The following is an 18,595-nucleotide window of genomic DNA, read 5'->3' on the forward strand; positions in this document are numbered from 1 at the left end:
TACTACGTTATTATATAAATTTTATTTGTGAGAAAGGAAGGAACGTCTGGCTAGCCTGGAATCTTGGATTAACAGTATAGAAGAATTTCTGACAAAAACTTTTAAAATCAAAAAAAAGTTAAACAGAGGATTTATTGTTTCTGAAATTAGCCAGAATATTATAAAAGGAAAACGTTTCCTTTTCCAATATTCTAATTTTTTAGACACGTGCTAAAAGTGGCGATCCATAGATTGGTATACTTGTGGACTTTCCACAGCAAGAAGAAGGAACGAAAATAAGAGCATGAAAAAAGGGCTTGAAGCTTACAGGGAAGACTTAAAAATAAAGATAAGGAACTGGAGAACTATGGACATAAAGAAAAGTGGAGAAAACTGGTTGAAAAATTCAAGCTATGAGTCTATAAGGCCTGTTGTTTTTGGAGTCGCTAAGGAGAAAATTTAAATATCACTGTATTCGAATGAACTATCTTTCAGTAAAGTCATCTAAGGACGCAACTGACAAATATTGACCAGATTATTTTAAAGTTTTATCCGATTTGGCAATATGAATTATTTTGATAAAATTTAATTATTAAAAGAATTTTTTTACCAAGAAATAAAAAAAAATAGTTTAATTGAATAAGTTTAAAATAACAACCATACATTAACAACCAAAGTGATATACAAACAAATAAATTGAATGAAATTATAACACTAGCAGAAGAACAACAAGGTTTTAGGTCGGGAAGATCATGCACAAACGCTATATTTATAATGAGGCAAGTGCAAGAGAAGTCATTAGAATACAACAAACCGGCATATCTACGTTTCGTGGACCTTAAAAAGGCATTTGACCATGTTAAATTAAAAGACGTTATCCACTTACTAAATGCAAGAGACATACCTCTAGGAATAATCAAAACGATCGAAAATATCTACCAAAACAACACAATAAAAGTAAAAGTAATAGAAGAACTAACCGACCCTATTGAAGCTAGCATTGGGATAGCACAGGGAGATTCCCTGAGTCCTCTATTGTTCAATCTGATTTATATTATTTAGCCCTTTTTCTATCCGAATTGTCGAATAAAGGCCTCTCCCATTTCTCGCCGTTCAATCTGATTATTGATGAAATAATAAAAAAAGTAAGAACTAAAAAATGGGAGAAAAACAACTTAAAATAATCTGTTATGCAGACGACGCAATACTAATCTCTCAAATGTTAATTTTCCCAACAAAGACAAAATGCATGGTTATAACAGCAAATTTACTAAGATGTAAATTGGAGCTGGAAGGTCAGATAATAGAAGCTTGAAACCGAAGTGGAGGATCAAGTTAATAGAGCAAACAGAGCCGCAGGCTGCCTAAACGAAACAATATGGAGAAATAAAAATATCGGGAAAGAAACGAAAGGCAGAATTTACAAAACAGAGAGAACAAAAAGGATGTTAGAAACAGCAGCAGAGCTTAGAAAAATTGATGGTAAGACACTATGGAATAGAGCTAGAAGTACAGATATACGACATAGATGCAAGGTGGAGAACATCAAAAACTGGGTAAGAAATAGAAGAGTAGAATTGAACGATCATATAAGCCGAATGACAACAAATAGAGTAGTAAAGACGGCAAGAGACGGTTCCCCAATAGGAAGACGATCAGTAGGAAGACCACGCAAACGACGGAATGACAACTTACTGAAAGCACATTGAAAAACAGACAGAGTCATGTCTATATAAAAAAAAGAAGAAGAAGAAGCAGTTTAAAATAGTTTTGTGTTTGTAGAACAATTTCCAACATGAATAAATTTATTCTAAAGAAAAATTGTGGCTTATTCTCAATAAAAATAGTAAATTGTGTTACGACGTCATAGGAAAATAGCTTCAGAACAAGATTAAAAAATAAATATATTAATCAATGATTCCAGAGGCTGTTTATTGCATACATATCCAAATTTTAGCTACTTTTTTTTCCCTTCTCTTGAAAAAAAAAACCAAATGATAAATGATTTTTTATTGAATTGAATTTAAATGTAACAGTAATTAATCACCTAGTATCTGAATAACTTTATATACCACTAATTTCTTGGCTATACTCTTATCCTAGTAACTGCAGTTTTAAAGCTCTTAAATATGACGGTATTGCAGAGAATTTACGTGTTCCAATTTCACCAATTACCAACGTGTAATTTGTGAGAGACAGGTTAACATCTTGTAGTATCGCAATTAGGCTCTTGCACGAATATTGTACTTTAGACGTGATTATATGTCAGTCGAGCGTTTTAAGGAGCACTATTTTTTCTTTTTTATTACCAGAACTGGTTTGAATTTACTCAATTATTTCAGCACTAGGCAACTGCTTAATATTTAGGGAAATAAGTAAGGAAGGTTTATGTAGAAACAGCTAATAAATTTGCTTCTTGTTTATTTATCTACTGGCTAGGAAATGAAATATGAATGCCTAAAAAACTTGAATGACGGAAAGGAATCAATATATATCAATCACGAATTGACTAGAAGTTACATAAAAATCCAGATAAAAATTTAAAAAGAGGCAAAATATCTTGGATCCAAAGACAAACGAGTGGCCTTCTTCTTCTTCTAGTTCCATGACCGTTATCGATCGTTAGATATCATGTTGGCTACCATACTTAAAAGTCTGGATTACTGAAGATCCCGGCAACGACAAAAATTTAAATTTCTAATTTACCTGAGCTGCCATCATGCATCGGAAAGCACATAAAGCCGTCGGTCCCGGCTACGAAAGTAGTCGTTAAGTCATGACCTGAAAACCCTAACACTAGACCTTAGCTAGGTTACACGAACTTTACTGTAGTTTACTAAAGATCTAAATCCGAAATCAAAAATCTAATTAAAAATAGAGCAATTAAGAGCACCCTTTTTAATGATGAGAAAATCTTTAAGACCCTAAAGTCTCAATCGGCTAGTCGGATGGTAAAATGTTATACTCAATTTATCCTTTTTTATGGTGCCGAACCTTGGACTGTTAAAGTTGACTTACCGAAAAAGCTTTTGAGCTTTATTATGGGAATTCACCTTCTTTTAAACTGTTTCATAATCCTGCTGTTAGATTAAACAATCTGAGATTTGCCGACGACACCGTTCTGATCGCAGAAACACTTGAAGAGCTACAGACATTGGTGAATAAGATAGCAGACTGCAGCGAAGAATATGGACTATCTTTGAACATAAAGAAAACTAAATTTATGGTAATATCGAAATCAACACAAAATGTCCAAAATTTATATTTACACAATGAAATTATCGATCAAGTTAGCAAATACAAATATTTAGGCACTTTTATAAATGAAGACAACGATAGCTCAGCAGAAATCAAAATAAGAATAGAAAAAGCCAGATCCATATTCACTAAAATGAAGAGAGTGTTCTGCGGAAGAGATTTGAGCCTTGAAATGAAACTTTGCCTGATGAGATGTTACGTACTTTCTGTGCTGTTCTACGGAATGGAGTCATGGACGTTGAAAAAGATTGATACCAAAAAATTAGAGGCATTTGAACTGTGGATGTATCGCAGAATCCTGAGAATATCATGGACCGAGAGAGTCACAAATGTCGAGGTCTTGAGAAGAATGAATAAAGAAAAGGAAGTCATATTTACGATCAAAAAACGAAAACTGCAATACTTGGGACACATTACAAGAGGCGAAAGATATGACCTGCTTCGAATAATTATGCAAGGGAAAATAGCAGGAAAAAGGTCCATAGGAAGAAGACGAAACTCCTGGCTAAAGAATCTACGGGAATGGTATAGCTGTAGCAGCAACGAATTGTTTCGGTCAGCAGTTTCGAAAATACGTATAGCCCTGATGATCGCCAACCTTCGGAACGAAGATGGCACTTGAAGAAGAAGAATAATCTTGCTCATCCCACGACATAACTACTTATAATGAATCCGGTAACAACACCAGTCGAACAATATCATTAAAAGAAATTAAAAGTAAAAATCACCTAATTAAATTACAAATGGGGTCAAGAATCTGATAAAGTAAGTTCAGTTGAACTATCGTATTGAATTAACTTAAAAGATGTTAATGTAAATGATAGGCTATGATGGCAGAAGCTGTTCATTCAAAACTCGGTAAAGATTGTTATTTTATTTAGCTTAACCAATTTCAGAAGATTCCAGAATATCCAATCTATTACTCTTTTTGCATGTTTGAAAAAGAAAGAAAATATGAATAATCGGTAAGATAGTTTCGAAACAAATTCAGATTTCTGCTTTAATCTGGAGCCTTCTAAAAATTGCAAGGCATGGCCAAATGATGATAAAGATGGTAATAGAGACATGGGGAATCTAAAATTTGCATTCCACGACATGTCTATTCATCTAAGCAGAAATCCTAACGAATTTGTTTCTCGTACTCATACAGAGTAGATCCGAATAAAATGAAAATGACAGAAAAGATTTGATTTCACGTTCAAAGCGTCTATGTATCTATTGATACGTATTTCGACTTAATAAGTCTCATCAGAATAGTTATTCATAGCCGTTCTTAACGTGAAAAATACTCTTCTCTGTCTTATTAAAAGCAACAATAACATGGCTTCGTTATGGGCGCAATAGCGACATCTGATAGAAAAATCGGTAAGATAGTTTCGAAACAAATTCAGATTTCTGCTTTAATCTGGAGCCTTCTAAAAATTGCAAGGCATGGCCAAACGATGATAAAGATGGTAATAGAGACATGGGGAATCTAAAATTTGCATTCCACGACATGTATATTCATCTAAGCAGAAATCCTAACGAATTTGGTTCTCGTACTCATACAGAGTAGATCCGAATAAAATGAAAATGACAGAAAAGATTTGATTTCACGTTTAAAGCGTCTATGTATCTATTGATACGTATTTCGACTTAATAAGTCTCATCAGAATAGTTATTCATAGCCGTTCTTAACGTGAAAAATACTCTTCTCTGTCTTATTACAAGCAACAATATCATGGCTTCGTTATGGAAGCAATAGCGACATCTGATAGAAAAATCGGTAAGATAGTTTCGTAACAAATTCAGATTTCTGCTTTAATCTGGAGCCTTCTAAAAATTGCAAGGCATGGCCAAACGATGATAAAGATGGTAATAGAGACATGGGGAATCTAAAATTTGCATTCCACGACATGTATATTCATCTAAGCAGAAATCCTAACGAATTTGGTTCTCGTACTCATACAGAGTAGATCCGAATAAAATGAAGCCATGTTATTCGTCCATAACAAAGCCATGTTATTGTTGCTTCAAATAAGACAGAGAAGAGTATTTTTCACGTTAAGAACGGCTATGAATAACTATTCTGATGAGACTTATTAAGTCGAAATACGTATCAATAGATACATAGACGCTTTGAACGTGAAATCAAATCTTTTCTGTCATTTTCATTTTCAAAATATGAATAGTTTGTTAACAAGTGTGGTTGGAGAATGTGGTTGGCTGTGTTTTTGTATTTACTAATTAATTTTAGTTGTTCTGAAATAAAAGTCTCGATTCTCCTGCCACTTTGGCTAATGTAAACTACTTTACAAGAAGCACAACAAAGCTTATAAAGCCCAGATTTGTGTATAGCTAAGGATGACAAACCACTAACTAGAGAGTTAGTTTTCATTATGAGCAATAAGGTACTCAAAGTCTATATATTTCTTACATTTATAGCTATATGCAAAAACTAAAAGACAAGTCTCATATTTGAGTAAGTTCTGATTCATGCTAGTCAATATCTTTGTTATTGTTTACACGTGAAGAGCTCAAAGCTAAAAGGATGAGGGTCCATTATTTGTCATTATGGGGATAATAGTAATTTCTTGTACTTTATCTCATGTAAAATATTGTATGGTATTTAACTAAGCAAACAAGATGAAGGTATACAAACCAATTACTCTTTAAAAATACGTCTTCTAGGCTAAAACAATGACATAGCTAAAAATGTATCTAGGAGTGACATTGTACCAGAATAGAAAATGGGGGAGCAGTCTGGAGCGAAGCGGTAGAGATAACGGTCTATAGAAGTCTTATGACACGAGTGGACAGAACAAGTCTGTTGCGAGTGACATGCGACTACAGGACTGTGTCTGCGGCAGCCTTATGGACCATAACTGGATGTGTTCCATTGCATGTTTTGGCGGTGGAAAGAAAAGAGCTTTATGAGAAAAGAGGCCCAAACCTTACTGTGGCCGAGAGAAGACAGGAAAGGGAAAGGTCAGTTAAAAGATGGCAAGAATGTAACAACATGGAATATGTGGCACAGTGGACGAAAATGCTGATCCCGAACATAAGAGATTGGGTGGACTATGGCCACAGGCGACTGAATTATTTCCTGATGCCGGTGCTCACAGGACACGGGTGAAGTAGGGTCTACCTCTATAGGATCAGAAAGGCTGATACATATGAATGCCTATACTGTGGATACTCGGACACTGTAACACATACGATGTTAGATTGCAGCAGATGGATAGTGGAAAGAAACAGAATGGAGAGAGAGACATGTGTGAATTTTGTTACAGTGAGAGAAATGATTGAGAGAATGGTTGAAAATAAATTAGGTTGGACTAACATACACAGCTATATCTGTGCAGTGATCAAGAAAAAGGAAGAGGAAGAAAGACAGCTGGACCAACGCTAAAGGTAAGTGTAAATGATGCTGAAAGGTGAAGCTAGAAAAGTAGGTATCAGTTAGAATGCGTGAGGAAGGAGGAAATGCCCATCTGGGAATGAAGTTGAAGTAGAAGCAATGAGTGTCTTCTACGCGCTACCTGGAACGAGACAGAGATCCTTCTTGCTGATGAATAGAGTGTGGATGTGTATGAATGGAGAATACATGAATAAAGGTAGTGCTTCGGAAGTGATGCCGGCCTTCTAAAGTACCTCGATAACTGACTGAGTACCACTGTGGTCCAGGTCTACTGAATTGCCTAAAAAAGTTGGCAGGACAACATAGAAAAATATATAAAAGCAATGTATATCGTGGACTGTAAAGTTCTATACAAAGACAAAAATTTAAATTTAAGGATACAAAATTTATTCGTAACTTTAAATGCAAGGATTATAGAAATATATCAAAATTTATTGATTTTTACGTCAAAATCATTTATTGCCGTAGTCGTCATCATTCTATAAGAAAGAAAACGGGACATGAAAGTAACTATTAGTAACCAAAACAATAAAAAACTATTATTTAAATAAACCAAAAACAAAACTGTCAAAAACTACCAAAAATCCTCATCATGTCTGACGAACAAATAAATTTATGTGTAAAGTGCGACGAAAGAATTAAAGAATTTAATCAAAAATCTCTTAAATGCAATGGAAATTGCAACAAGAGCCTTCATTACACCTGCAGCGATTACAATACATCCCAACTGGAGTTTTTAGAGAGCAATAAAAGCAATGTCAAATGGTTTTGTGATATGTGTTCCCAAAATAAGCAACCGCTAAATGCCTGAACTGGATTAATTTAGTTTTGCATGCTGTATTAATATTGCGAATGTTTTAAGCTTTTGTACTTTCTTTTTGATTTACAATTAAATATTTATAAAAAATATTGAGTGTTCTTGTCAAATTATTCTTAAAATTAGAAAGAATATCTATTTTTACCAAACAGTAATTTTACAAAAATTTTAAGAATGTTTAATTTTTATTTTCATGAGAATATGACATTAGCATGACAATATTCAATTAAAAATGTTTCCACAAATTAATATCCATTAAAAACGAATTATTAATTCCATTAAATGCATTAAGTATAACTTAGAAATAAGAAAGACGATATAGAACCAGCAGAAAGTAATTTATAAGATTTGGGAGTCAATGAATGGAACAACTATGTGTGAGTCCTTGGTTTTTTGAGAAAAAAGCTGTTCGTTGGGTAAAATTTGTGTGTTTAAAAGAAAATTAATTGGAGTTTCTTCTCGTTGGTTTCTGCTTCCAAGTCCGAATTCACTAAGCATTGCATCCAATTCCCCGATCTTTACACTTAGACCCTGAACACATGAGGGTATTATTTGCCTAACGTAGTGTTCAAGTGTAGCGGGGTTTAGGGTTGTGGTATAGAGGTAGCACCTTTTATCGGAACGACCACATCGAGCGTCATAGACGGTAGACGGTTCTTGATAACTGGTCCTCATAAGACACCTAACTCTCACTTATGGCTTCAAGTGCCACACCCCGGACAACTGCATTGGTCAGCAGGCTAAAATAAGTGACTGTAGCCAGATATGGCGAAAATTTCACCGACCGATTGCCGGTATAAGCAATCCCACACTTGCTAATCAACGGCTCTGGGCGGAAGAATTGGTAGGGGGTAGGGCCTACCCTTTTGTCCTGCGATTGACAAATCGGTCTCGAAGGTGGAGGAACCAATATCTTGGTCAACAGCATAAAGGATGTAGAAGGCAAGGGGAAATCACTACATTAAAGATCCTCATGGATATCCCTAGTACAATCATCATGGTTTTAGAAACTAATAATGGCGTTACTGATAATGGCCCTCGGAAGCCAGATCCGGCAGGGGAGAAGAAGACAACGACTCTCAGGTCGTTATTCAGCGAATTCCTTGTCAAAAGAACGTAGATGATACAATAAGACTGTCCAACATTAAAATAGGAACTTGGAATGTTCAGAGCATGTTTCAGTCTGATAAAATACACAATATTATTTAAGAAATGAACAGGTTAAATATCGATGTACTGGGTATCAGTGAAGCTAGGTGGCCCAACTTAGGTTGTTTTTCAACAGACGAAGCAACAATGTATTATTCCGGTAGCGAGAATAATTAATAGAGACACGGCGTGGCAGTAATAGTTAATAAAAAATCTAATAGAGCGGTGGAATGCTATTTCCCTACATTAGAAAGGGTAATGGTACCAAACTGAATTTGATACAAGTTTATGCTCCTACGGCGAATGCCGATAAAGAAAAAGTGGAATTTTTAGGCACTTAGAATAGGCACTTAGAATAACGAAAACAGGAGAAATCCCGATAGTCCTAGGTAATCTTAATGCAAAGATTGGAAAGTGACAAAGCGAAAAGTGTATAGGAAACTGTGGTGTGGAAAATCGAAACGAGAGAGGAGACCGTCTGTTACAATTCTGCCAAGAGCAGACTGCAAAGAGCAGAACTTGATTATTACAAACACATTTTTTAAGTTACCAAACAGGCGACTGTATACATGGCGATCGCCCGCAGATACATCAAAGAATGTAGTCAAGAACCAGATAGACTACATTATGATCGATGAAAGATAATGTAATGCTGTTAAAGCCGTGAAAGCATATCCTGGATCAGACGTGACCTCAGATCACAATCCACTTATCGCCTACATTACACTTACCCTTAAAAATATTAAAAGACATCAAAGAATAAGAAAGTACAAATATGGGCAGAACATATACGAATTGTTCGATGATAAAAGAGGAGATCTGAAGCACATAGAACTTACTTCTGAAGAAATAGATCCATATATTACAAAAGAAGAAATATAACACGCATTACAAACAGTGAAGAATGGGAAAAGCCCTGGACCTGACATGCTCCCTATAGAAATTCTAAAAATTTCTTACTATTACTATTTGACAACTATCATCATCCTTTTTGTAATTTTTCCATAATTTGTACACAATGGAACAATACAATAATTCACCATGTTTAGTTTTTTTACTAGCACAAAACAAAAATTATTTGCTAGAATAGGTAACTAAAACTAAACATTAAGACCTAAGTAACCAACTTAAATTAAAATTACTAAGAATAAATGCAAACGAAAGTTAAAGATAATAAAATAAAATTGAAAGCTTGTAAACGAACAATTCTGTCGTTACTTTTGACAAAATTGACGTTGCTGAAGTAAGCTTCGTTTGATTATTTTCGTTGGTTTATGATTGGTTAAAGTCTTTGTGAGAGAGATAGGCTGTCATTTCTCTTTATTAACTCGCTGGGGTTAAAGTGATAGAGGAATGATCCAAGGTCATTCATATAAGTTTCCGGGGCATGGTCGTATGTATTAAAGACATATGTCAATTTTTGGACATATGTCTCTCTCAACTCCTTCCATCGATCTTTATCCTGAGGAACATACTTTCAATTCATTTCGGCTATTCTTTATATGTCATTTACTCATCTCATCTCTGGTCTTTCTCTTAATCGTATTACTTGTTACTGTCCAACGTTGTTCTCTTTGTCTAGTGGCGTGACCTGCGAAGCTCCATTTGAGTGTCAATTTTTATTGTGATATCCTCAACTTTTGTTTTTAATTTTACTCAGTCGTTCCTCTTTTTACCTGACAGTCATATTAGCATCTTTAGTCATACAGAAGAAGTATTAGCATATACAAAGAAGAACAAGCTCAATAAAGATCGATATAAATATTAAAGACAGTACGCGGCAAAAAAAAACAATAATGTACTCTTATGACTATTTTATACATTGGCGTTTTCCGTACGGGATTCGTCCGTACCCTGCCTGAAATTAATCCCAAACGATATTTTTGTTTTCGGCACTGGCGATACACGGAAATGACGCGTACCGCACGGACTTGTATAAACACGATTTTATTGTTTTGCAAACGCGAGTGCTGGTAAACAAATTAGCCGGAGATGTTCTTTTGTTAGTATTTTACGTTTTTTTTGTATGTATTAAAAAAAAAGAAAAAAAAGAGTACTGCGACATTCGTGAAATTTTGTTTCGTCGTACAATAATTCTCTGTATATTTAAAATTCTCCTTTGGTTTGTCTTTTTTCCACATATGATGCACACTCCATCTTTAAAACACCTTGTTTTCGCCTTTTCTGCTCTTGCCTTCCTTTTTATTAAGTAATAATGCCAACAAGGTAAGATCTTCTATCTAAGCCGCTATATTTTCAACTTTCTTTTACATAGAAATATGTAATAAATATTTCCTTCCTATTCGGCCCGATACGCACACTGCTACAACACGAATGTATGTAAATATACCATTAAAAATACCCGGACTGGGCACTGACACGGAACGGACACGGAACGGATATGTATAAATCGACCTTAACGATATTCAAATTTTATAAAACGTCAAGTAGAATTGTCAAAATTTTTGTTAAATTTTCATGTTTACTGTTTTTATCAACTTTTATCACATTTTGTTATATAAAGACAATCCTTGTGCTTTATAAAATTTTTATTAAATGGAAGGAAACGGAAGGTCAGTAAAAATATACCTTAAATTAAAATAAATTAAGTTGTAACTAAAAAAATGAACATAAATACTATTCAGAAACAAACACTTCGATGTGCGTTTATGGTGTTCCAAATATCAAACGTCCAAGATTAACTCCCAGAATAACTCAATTATAAACTCAAAGCAGTTATATATTATTTTAATATCGTACGTTATATGGAAATCACGTCATCAACAAAAAACAATATTAACGAAGCTCTTTTAAATGAATATAAATTAAGAACCGTAATGACATAGAATATGACATTACACAATCACTATCCAAACTCTGTCTTAATAGTATATTATGTTTAGATGCAGTTAATATTAACAAAGATATTTACAATACAAGCGTCATAAAATACCAAGTTGGTAAGACTGAGCTCCATATAAAAAATTTTAACAGTTCAATGCGTTATATGTCAGCAATACAATAATATAAAACATACAAAATTCTTCCTTCCAATATTGTGAAATATCCTCAATTACTCAATATATCAAATATATACTTATACAAGAAACACCCTAGAAACGTGCGCCTAGTGTGATCGGGATCACAGATACAAATTATCCAGGAAGTTTAATATACGTAGATCTACAACGCAAATGCCCAGATAACGCAGTCTCTTATACAAATTAAAGCCAATCGTCGTCCACAGAAAAAAAACACGAAAACCATGTCAGACGTCAAGGCCCAATTTGTTATAAATAAGCTGCACTAAAAGAAAAAATATCCATAGAATTAAATAAATATATAACACTACAAAAGATTTTAGAATAAAATTTTATTTAAAAAATTCCTTTATAAAAGGTATAATAATAAAAACTCTATCGGGCTACATTACCGAACGTTTTCGGAATTATTATTCCATCATCAGTGTTATCTATACATGTTTGAAGTCACTAAATATATGGGAAAAAACCCTTTGAATGTTGTTAGATTAACTTTGAGTTACGTTTTTTTAAATTATAAACTATGATATTTAAGTTACAACAGGAATTGGTTACATGGCGACGAAAGATTTTACTTGAGGTTGGTTGTCCGTAGACGAAGTATCTGTAAGGACTTATTGATAGCAAATGACAACAGAGTGACCCAACTTGTAAATCATTACATGACTTATTAACACTTTAAACCCCATCAGATACACAAACAAAAGCTTCACATGAACCCATGCGTATATATCTGATACACACTAATATCCAATGTTTGAAGATCTGTGTTCATCAACTAAGCGCGCTAACTGTGCATTTATATCTCTGGTGTAATTCTAATACCTCGTAACCCAATTTTTATGGAATTTTAGGTTATGAGCTATCCCCATAGTAAAAAGTGAGCTAAATCGATTGAAAAATACCTCGTAAACCATCGACGAACAGATTTGTTGTTATCCCCTTTTAAAAAATACCACGTATCCAAATGTTATAAAGTTTGGATTTGTTTTTGGATTACGAGTTATTGAATAAGAAATATCTAGTAACGCACCAAAATGAATGACAAACTTCGAAGTCGTTGCATTTGGTATACAAGATATTTCTATAGAGATATATATTTTAGGTAAGTCAAACACAATCTATTTTTTTCTTAAATACTTAATATTTAGGTACCTAGTTAATTATTATTTAACTCAGATAGACAGCTAGCGGCCTAAATCCTGCAATGAATAGGTTGTTAATTATTATTTAGCACTTAATTTAGGTACCTATGTAACTTTTATCGTTACTCAATCCTTTTATAGATCCCGAACATTCGGAAGTACAAGTAGTAACACAGCTTGTTCCTGTTACTACAGAAACTAGTTTAGAGGAAATTAATTCAATAATTATTGGAGAAGGTGCAGCCCTGATTCATGAGGAACTACAATGCAATAACATTACAAATACAGGTAAGGAACACACCAACCTTGAAAATAAAAATGTTAGTATGCTGAACTAATTTAACAGATCGGTCACAGTGATATAGTTCTGTAATCTAATTATAATAAACAACCTCTCAACCTTTCAGATAATAATACTTATAGTAATATCTCAAAAATAACTTTTCATAATGCACTGGATAGTAACAAAACCTCTAATTCGACTGATATTATTAATAATTCAAACAGTTTAAATGGGAAATTCATAATGAAAACTTTTCGATAATGATATTATTGTAGAAGCTAACGATGAAGCTAGCAATACTGCTATTACCGAAAAAGAAACTTATTTCTACATTTTGTCATAGATTTTAATTTATAGATTACTCTCCGAACTAAATAATGTCACTCGAAAGATCCACTTATTGGCTCCTGTTTTGTGTACTGATATTATCTTTTTTTGATTGCAGTTCATGAAGAGTATGCAGAAATGACTGTTAAACAAAACAAACCACGGGATGCTCGACAGCTTGGGGCCCCGTGCACCTCCAAAGAGTGCATTCGAAGAAAACCACGATACTGCTCGAAAATTACAGAATGCCAGCGGCAGAAAATCTATATATTCTTTTGGAAAAAAACTAATTGAAATCAGCGAAAACTTTCGTGGTTAATCACGTGAAAGTAAAAACCAAAGCAAAAACTTATACTAAAAATAACAGCAGACGAGAGAACACATTGGTCTACTACTTGACTAGCGAAAGCGAAAAAATGGAAATATGCAAAAAACTGTTTCTCAGTACAACAGGTCTAGGGGAGTTTACTGTCCTTTCAAAAAAAAGAGCAATAATGATGATGATGTCGCTGCTGGAATGGCTAATAGTTCAGAATTTAAAAAATCAACTCGCAAAAAGCCCTCCAACACAAAAATGCTATCAAAAACGGATTTTGCCAGGAATTATCTACATGGCTTGCCAAAACTGGAATTTCATTATGGGAGAAAGTCTTCCAACAAATTGTATTTAGATCCTGTTATAAGAAGCATGTGTCAGTTGTATAATCTATACTGTGAGTTCAGTAAAAGTAAAGGGATAGATGATGTTGTTTCATGGTGCGCAATAAGCAATTTTTTTGATCAAATGAACTTGTCCATACATCCAATAAAAAAGGACAAATGTGACACCTGTGTTAAAGATGAGGTGGGCCAGTTAGATGATAAAGACTGGCAGAAACACAGGGCACGGAAAGATCGTGCTCGAGATGAAAAAGAGCAGGATAAGATAAATGCTATGAAAAATGAATGTAAAGTTGTTACAATGGACTTGCAAGCTGTAAAGGTCAGTCCTTGGGTTCAAGTGAACCCAATATTTTATAAAACAAAATTATGTAGTCATAATTTTACCGTTTTCGATCTTTCCTCAAAAAAGATTATCTGTTATTGGTTTGACGAGACTCAAGCAGATATGACAGCGTCCATTTTTACAACTTGTATCCTCAGCTATATAGAAGAGTGCTGCCAGGATGTTACAGGACCTGTAATATTATACAGTGACGGCTGCACGTATCAAAATAGGAACTCAATATTGTCGAATGCGCTGCTGGCATTTGCCGTTGAGAACAACAGAGAAATAATACAAAAATATCTAGTTTCCCGTCACACTCAAATGAAGTGTGACAGCGTACATTTCCGAATTGAGAAAGAACTGAAATAATAGGATTACATTCGGGCTACAACCGCAGCGCAAAAAATCCATTTCCATACTTAGCTCCAACTATTTTTTTTTAAGTTTGTTTCAGTTTTGTTATGCTCCTTTTTTTATAATAATATTATGTTTTTTAGGTGCTCCATGATCCCGTGGTAACGGACTTAAGAGCACTGCGATACCTGCCAACGAGCACCATGGAATACAAAATAGACTTTGATGCTGAGTGGGCACCGCTGCCTCAAAAAGTAAAGCAAGTTAACGAACAGGCTCACTGGCCACCAATGTACAAAGAGGCGAGAAGCATAAAAAAAGAAAAGTGAGAACACTTGCAGCAACTTAAAAAAGTTATACCTATTGAGTATGACCAATTTTACGACAACTTGAAATTTGAATAACTTTTATCCCGACTTTCATTATTATAATTTTTTTATATCATGATCTATTTTTAAACGGTAACTACTGAATACTAAACTTTTATTTTCAAAGTTTGTTTTCTTAAATAATAATTACTTTTGTACTATTTTTGTCCAAATATTAATAACTTTTTGTTTGAATGTAATGTGAAATGTTCCCTGACCACAGAACATAAATAACTCATAAGTAAGCCAAAGTTTTTTGCAACTTTTTTCATTCAATAACTCGTAACCCAACCTCTAGTTAATTAATCACATTAATTTACAAAAAAAATCAAAAATAAATAATTTATTGAACTTAATAATCCAAATGAGCAAAAGTACGAAGCAATCATTCAGTTTTTTTAGCATTCGTTTTTTAACTCCCTTGAAAAGTTAGGTTTTCTGGGATACGAGGTATTAGAATTGCACCAGCGAATATGGATGTTTTAGTAGACTTGGGCTGTGGCGACTACATTTTAAGTTCAATTCGAAATTTGGGGAAATAATTTGGCAACAGTGGTACATAATATCAATGACCTCGACAAGTGTATGTTTTGTCTTGTTTGAATCGACAGCAGTTACATATACTATACTATTTATCTATGGCAGTTACTTGTTGCAGTCTGCAGAGTAGTTATCGAGCGCTTATCTCAATAGTTATGTCTAACAGAAAAAATAAAGGGAAGCTTTATTCAAATCCTTAGGAGAGGGATCAAAGGGAACAAATCCTTGCTTACAGCAAGGGAACTCGAAATAATAGCTAAAAATTTAAGTGAATTTGAATTTGAAGACGATGATGATTCTATCAATGATCCCTGGTATTCGGAGAGTTCAGATAAATCTGATGAACAAATTATAAAAAACGAAAATTTTCCGATCGTAAAACGTCAAAATATTATGGGTTTTGTCAGATACTACATATTTTTTTTATGACTATTTTGTAAAATACACCGATTTTTAGGTTAACGTAAATCAAATTACAAAATTTGAGCTGTGGGACTTTGGAAATTTGGAATCTGAAGAAATAAGAGGTATGCAGAGGTATTCAGAGGTATGCTGACTTTGACGTTAAGGAAAAAATTAAAATTAAGATTTGGACTTTTTTAGATCAGTGGAAAGGCAGATTTGAATTCGGAAGAAGTCATTAACCAAATTACGCAATCGACAAGAAATTTAGAGACACGTGTTGTATGGGATAATGTTGTTGGTAATTTAAATGCTTTTCCGCTTCAGCAAAATAGTTCTTCAATTTTGAATGTTCATCGTGAAGATGATAATCCACTTTCATTTTATAAACTTCTACTGACGGAAGATATACTTGATCTTTTGGTAACCAAAACCAATATTTATGCCAAACAACAAATTATTAATGGTATCATCAATGAAACAGTAACACGAAATTCTTTTCTAAATAATTGGACTGATACTAATAAGGAAGAAGTTATAACATTCTTGGGCATACTCATATGGACGGGCCTAATCCAAAACCAAGACTAACAGACTTTTGGTGTACAAATTTTGTTCATAAATGTTCCATTTATCAAAGTATACAGATGTCAAGAAATATATTTGAGGCACTCTTCTCTTCATTTTTTTAAATAATGAACTATGTCCCGAAAATATCCGCCTTTTCAAGTTAAGTATATTAGTAGATGTGTAATAGAAATTTTCAAACCGTTTATACTTCAGGGGAGTACGTTTGCATCGACGAATCAATGGTTCCATTTTGTGGAAGGTTATCATTTTTACAGTACATACTGAGCAAACGACACAAATACTGAATAAAAATATTCAAGTTGTGTGGACAAGGAGGCTATACATACATTCAACATAAATATCTACGCTTGAAAGCAACGTAGACCAATTGATCAGTCTGTTTCCAGCCAAGTTGTAATGGAATTGATACAACCTCTTTTTAAAAGTGGTAGAACATTAGTAACGGACAACTACTATACAAGCGTTGGTTTAGCCAATTTACTCAACGATAATCATATTCATTTGATAGTCATTTGTAGAAACGCTGCGAAAACATAGAAAATATAATCCAAGTGATTCCTGAAAAAAAAAACTATCAAGAAGGGACCTGGTAACTCTTGAAAGCAACACAAAAGTTATTGTTGGTAAATGGGTTGACAAACGAGAAGTTTGTTTTTTAACAACCAAATCTTGTCCAGAAATGATTACGGTACAGACACGGACAGGTACCAAAAGGAAACTTAATACAATAGTGGAATATAATTCTGTTAAGTCTTATATTGATGTTTCGGATTAGAGATCATCTTACAGTAATCCTGTCCGCAGATCAATCAAATGGTATCGTAAAGTAGGTATTGAAATCCTTACCAGTACCGCTGTTGTAAACGCACTAATCCTTTTTAATGCAACTTTGAACACTAAATTGGATATAACGACGTTCGGGGAAAAACTTGTTGCAGAAATATGCCTAAAACATGATCACGCAACAGTACGAGAGATGTCACATAAAGTTGAAGAATACGACAAACGAGGGCGTTTTGTTGTATGCTACAGCCATTTTTCTTCGAGGTTCAGAAGAGCTTATATAACCAAGAGTTCTAAGCAGTGTAATATCAGGTGTACAGGTTGTCTTGAGAAAAAGTTTATGTGTTCAAATTGTTTTTTAAGATACATAATGTTACCCTAAAATGGTGGCTTGCTTTATTTAAACATTAATGTGTAATATTTTCAATAAATACATAATAAAAACCTGTATATCAATTTTATTACACCTAGGCTATTTGGTTTGTAATCGGTATTTTCGTGGCTTGTGAACTGTGTGTATCGAATTTGAACACAGCCTAAATATCTCTTAGAATAATAAAATATGGCAATATTTTAAATCAGTATTTATAGTGTAACATTTTCAGCCGCAACAACAAAAAAAAATATCTCGGGCTGAGTGGATAGTTTTCTGAAATAGGCCCTGGGTGTCAAAATGTTAAATTTTTTTTATTACATATTAACAGCATTTGACGTAATACACAAACGTAGGTAGTGTCAATGAAATAAATATAATCTTGAGTTATACCTTATACCTCACATTTCTTAAATACGAAAATACTACTATAGAGGACATGCAAAGTGCTAGATTTAAAAAAAATTAGGGTATAGTATTTAAATTTAAAAATGTAATTAATCAATCAAATTAAATGAAGCAACTATGCTGTTGGTATTTACTAAATTTCACTTAAATTAAATTGTATGATATCTAAATATATTTTACTTACATTCTAAAATATACTTAAATACTTTTTTGTATGTTAAAATTTAAATTTAAATGTTTTGTTAATGAACCAGATATTTTTTTAAATCTGATTACTAAACCTTGTGCAATAGAACAGAGGCTTATGTTACTCTGTGTAATAGATACATTCTCCTAAAATTTCTAAAAATTGTACAGTAGAAAAACAAATGAAAGAGAAAGACATTTTT

The 18,595-nt window shown here is 33.5% G+C and overlaps 2 protein-coding genes across 7 annotated transcripts in view; one reads left to right on the plus strand and one right to left on the minus strand.

Annotated features, from left to right (window-relative positions):
• KCNQ (KCNQ potassium channel) overlaps positions 1-18,595 on the minus strand; it is a 186,896-nt gene that overhangs the window by 32,571 nt on the left and 135,730 nt on the right. The window lies entirely within an intron of this gene.
• LOC140440107 (uncharacterized) lies at positions 11,034-17,864 on the plus strand. Of its 6 annotated transcripts, none has more exons than XR_011950788.1 (7): positions 11,034-11,176; positions 12,499-12,749; positions 12,931-13,077; positions 13,518-14,381; positions 14,885-15,202; positions 16,107-16,196; positions 16,253-17,864. XR_011950788.1 is itself a non-coding variant. In XM_072530389.1 (6 exons), the coding sequence occupies exons 4-6, from the start codon at positions 13,824-13,826 to the stop codon at positions 16,640-16,642; spliced, it is 1,038 nt and encodes a 345-aa protein (XP_072386490.1). In that variant the 5' UTR covers positions 11,034-11,176; positions 12,499-12,749; positions 12,931-13,077; positions 13,518-13,823; the 3' UTR covers positions 16,643-17,864. The 6 variants fall into 6 exon arrangements, 2 of the variants coding, with proteins under 2 accessions (XP_072386490.1, XP_072386491.1); XR_011950789.1 differs by having other exon boundaries at positions 16,107-16,176; XR_011950791.1 differs by having other exon boundaries at positions 13,518-14,112.

This window comes from Diabrotica undecimpunctata, chromosome 4, assembly GCF_040954645.1.
Source record: "Diabrotica undecimpunctata isolate CICGRU chromosome 4, icDiaUnde3, whole genome shotgun sequence".
In the NCBI taxonomy this organism is placed as follows: domain Eukaryota; kingdom Metazoa; phylum Arthropoda; class Insecta; order Coleoptera; family Chrysomelidae; genus Diabrotica; species Diabrotica undecimpunctata.

Excerpts from the sequence above, each read along its gene's own strand:
- LOC140440107 (XM_072530389.1), top strand. The coding sequence starts at position 13,824 with ATGCAAAAAACTGTTTCTCAGTACAACAGGTCTAGGGGAGTTTACTGT. Across the intron at positions 14,382-16,106 it reads TGGACTTGCAAGCTGTAAAG|GTTAACGTAAATCAAATTAC; the intron begins GTCAGTCCTTGG and ends ACCGATTTTTAG. Across the intron at positions 16,197-16,252 it reads GTATGCAGAGGTATTCAGAG|ATCAGTGGAAAGGCAGATTT; the intron begins GTATGCTGACTT and ends GGACTTTTTTAG.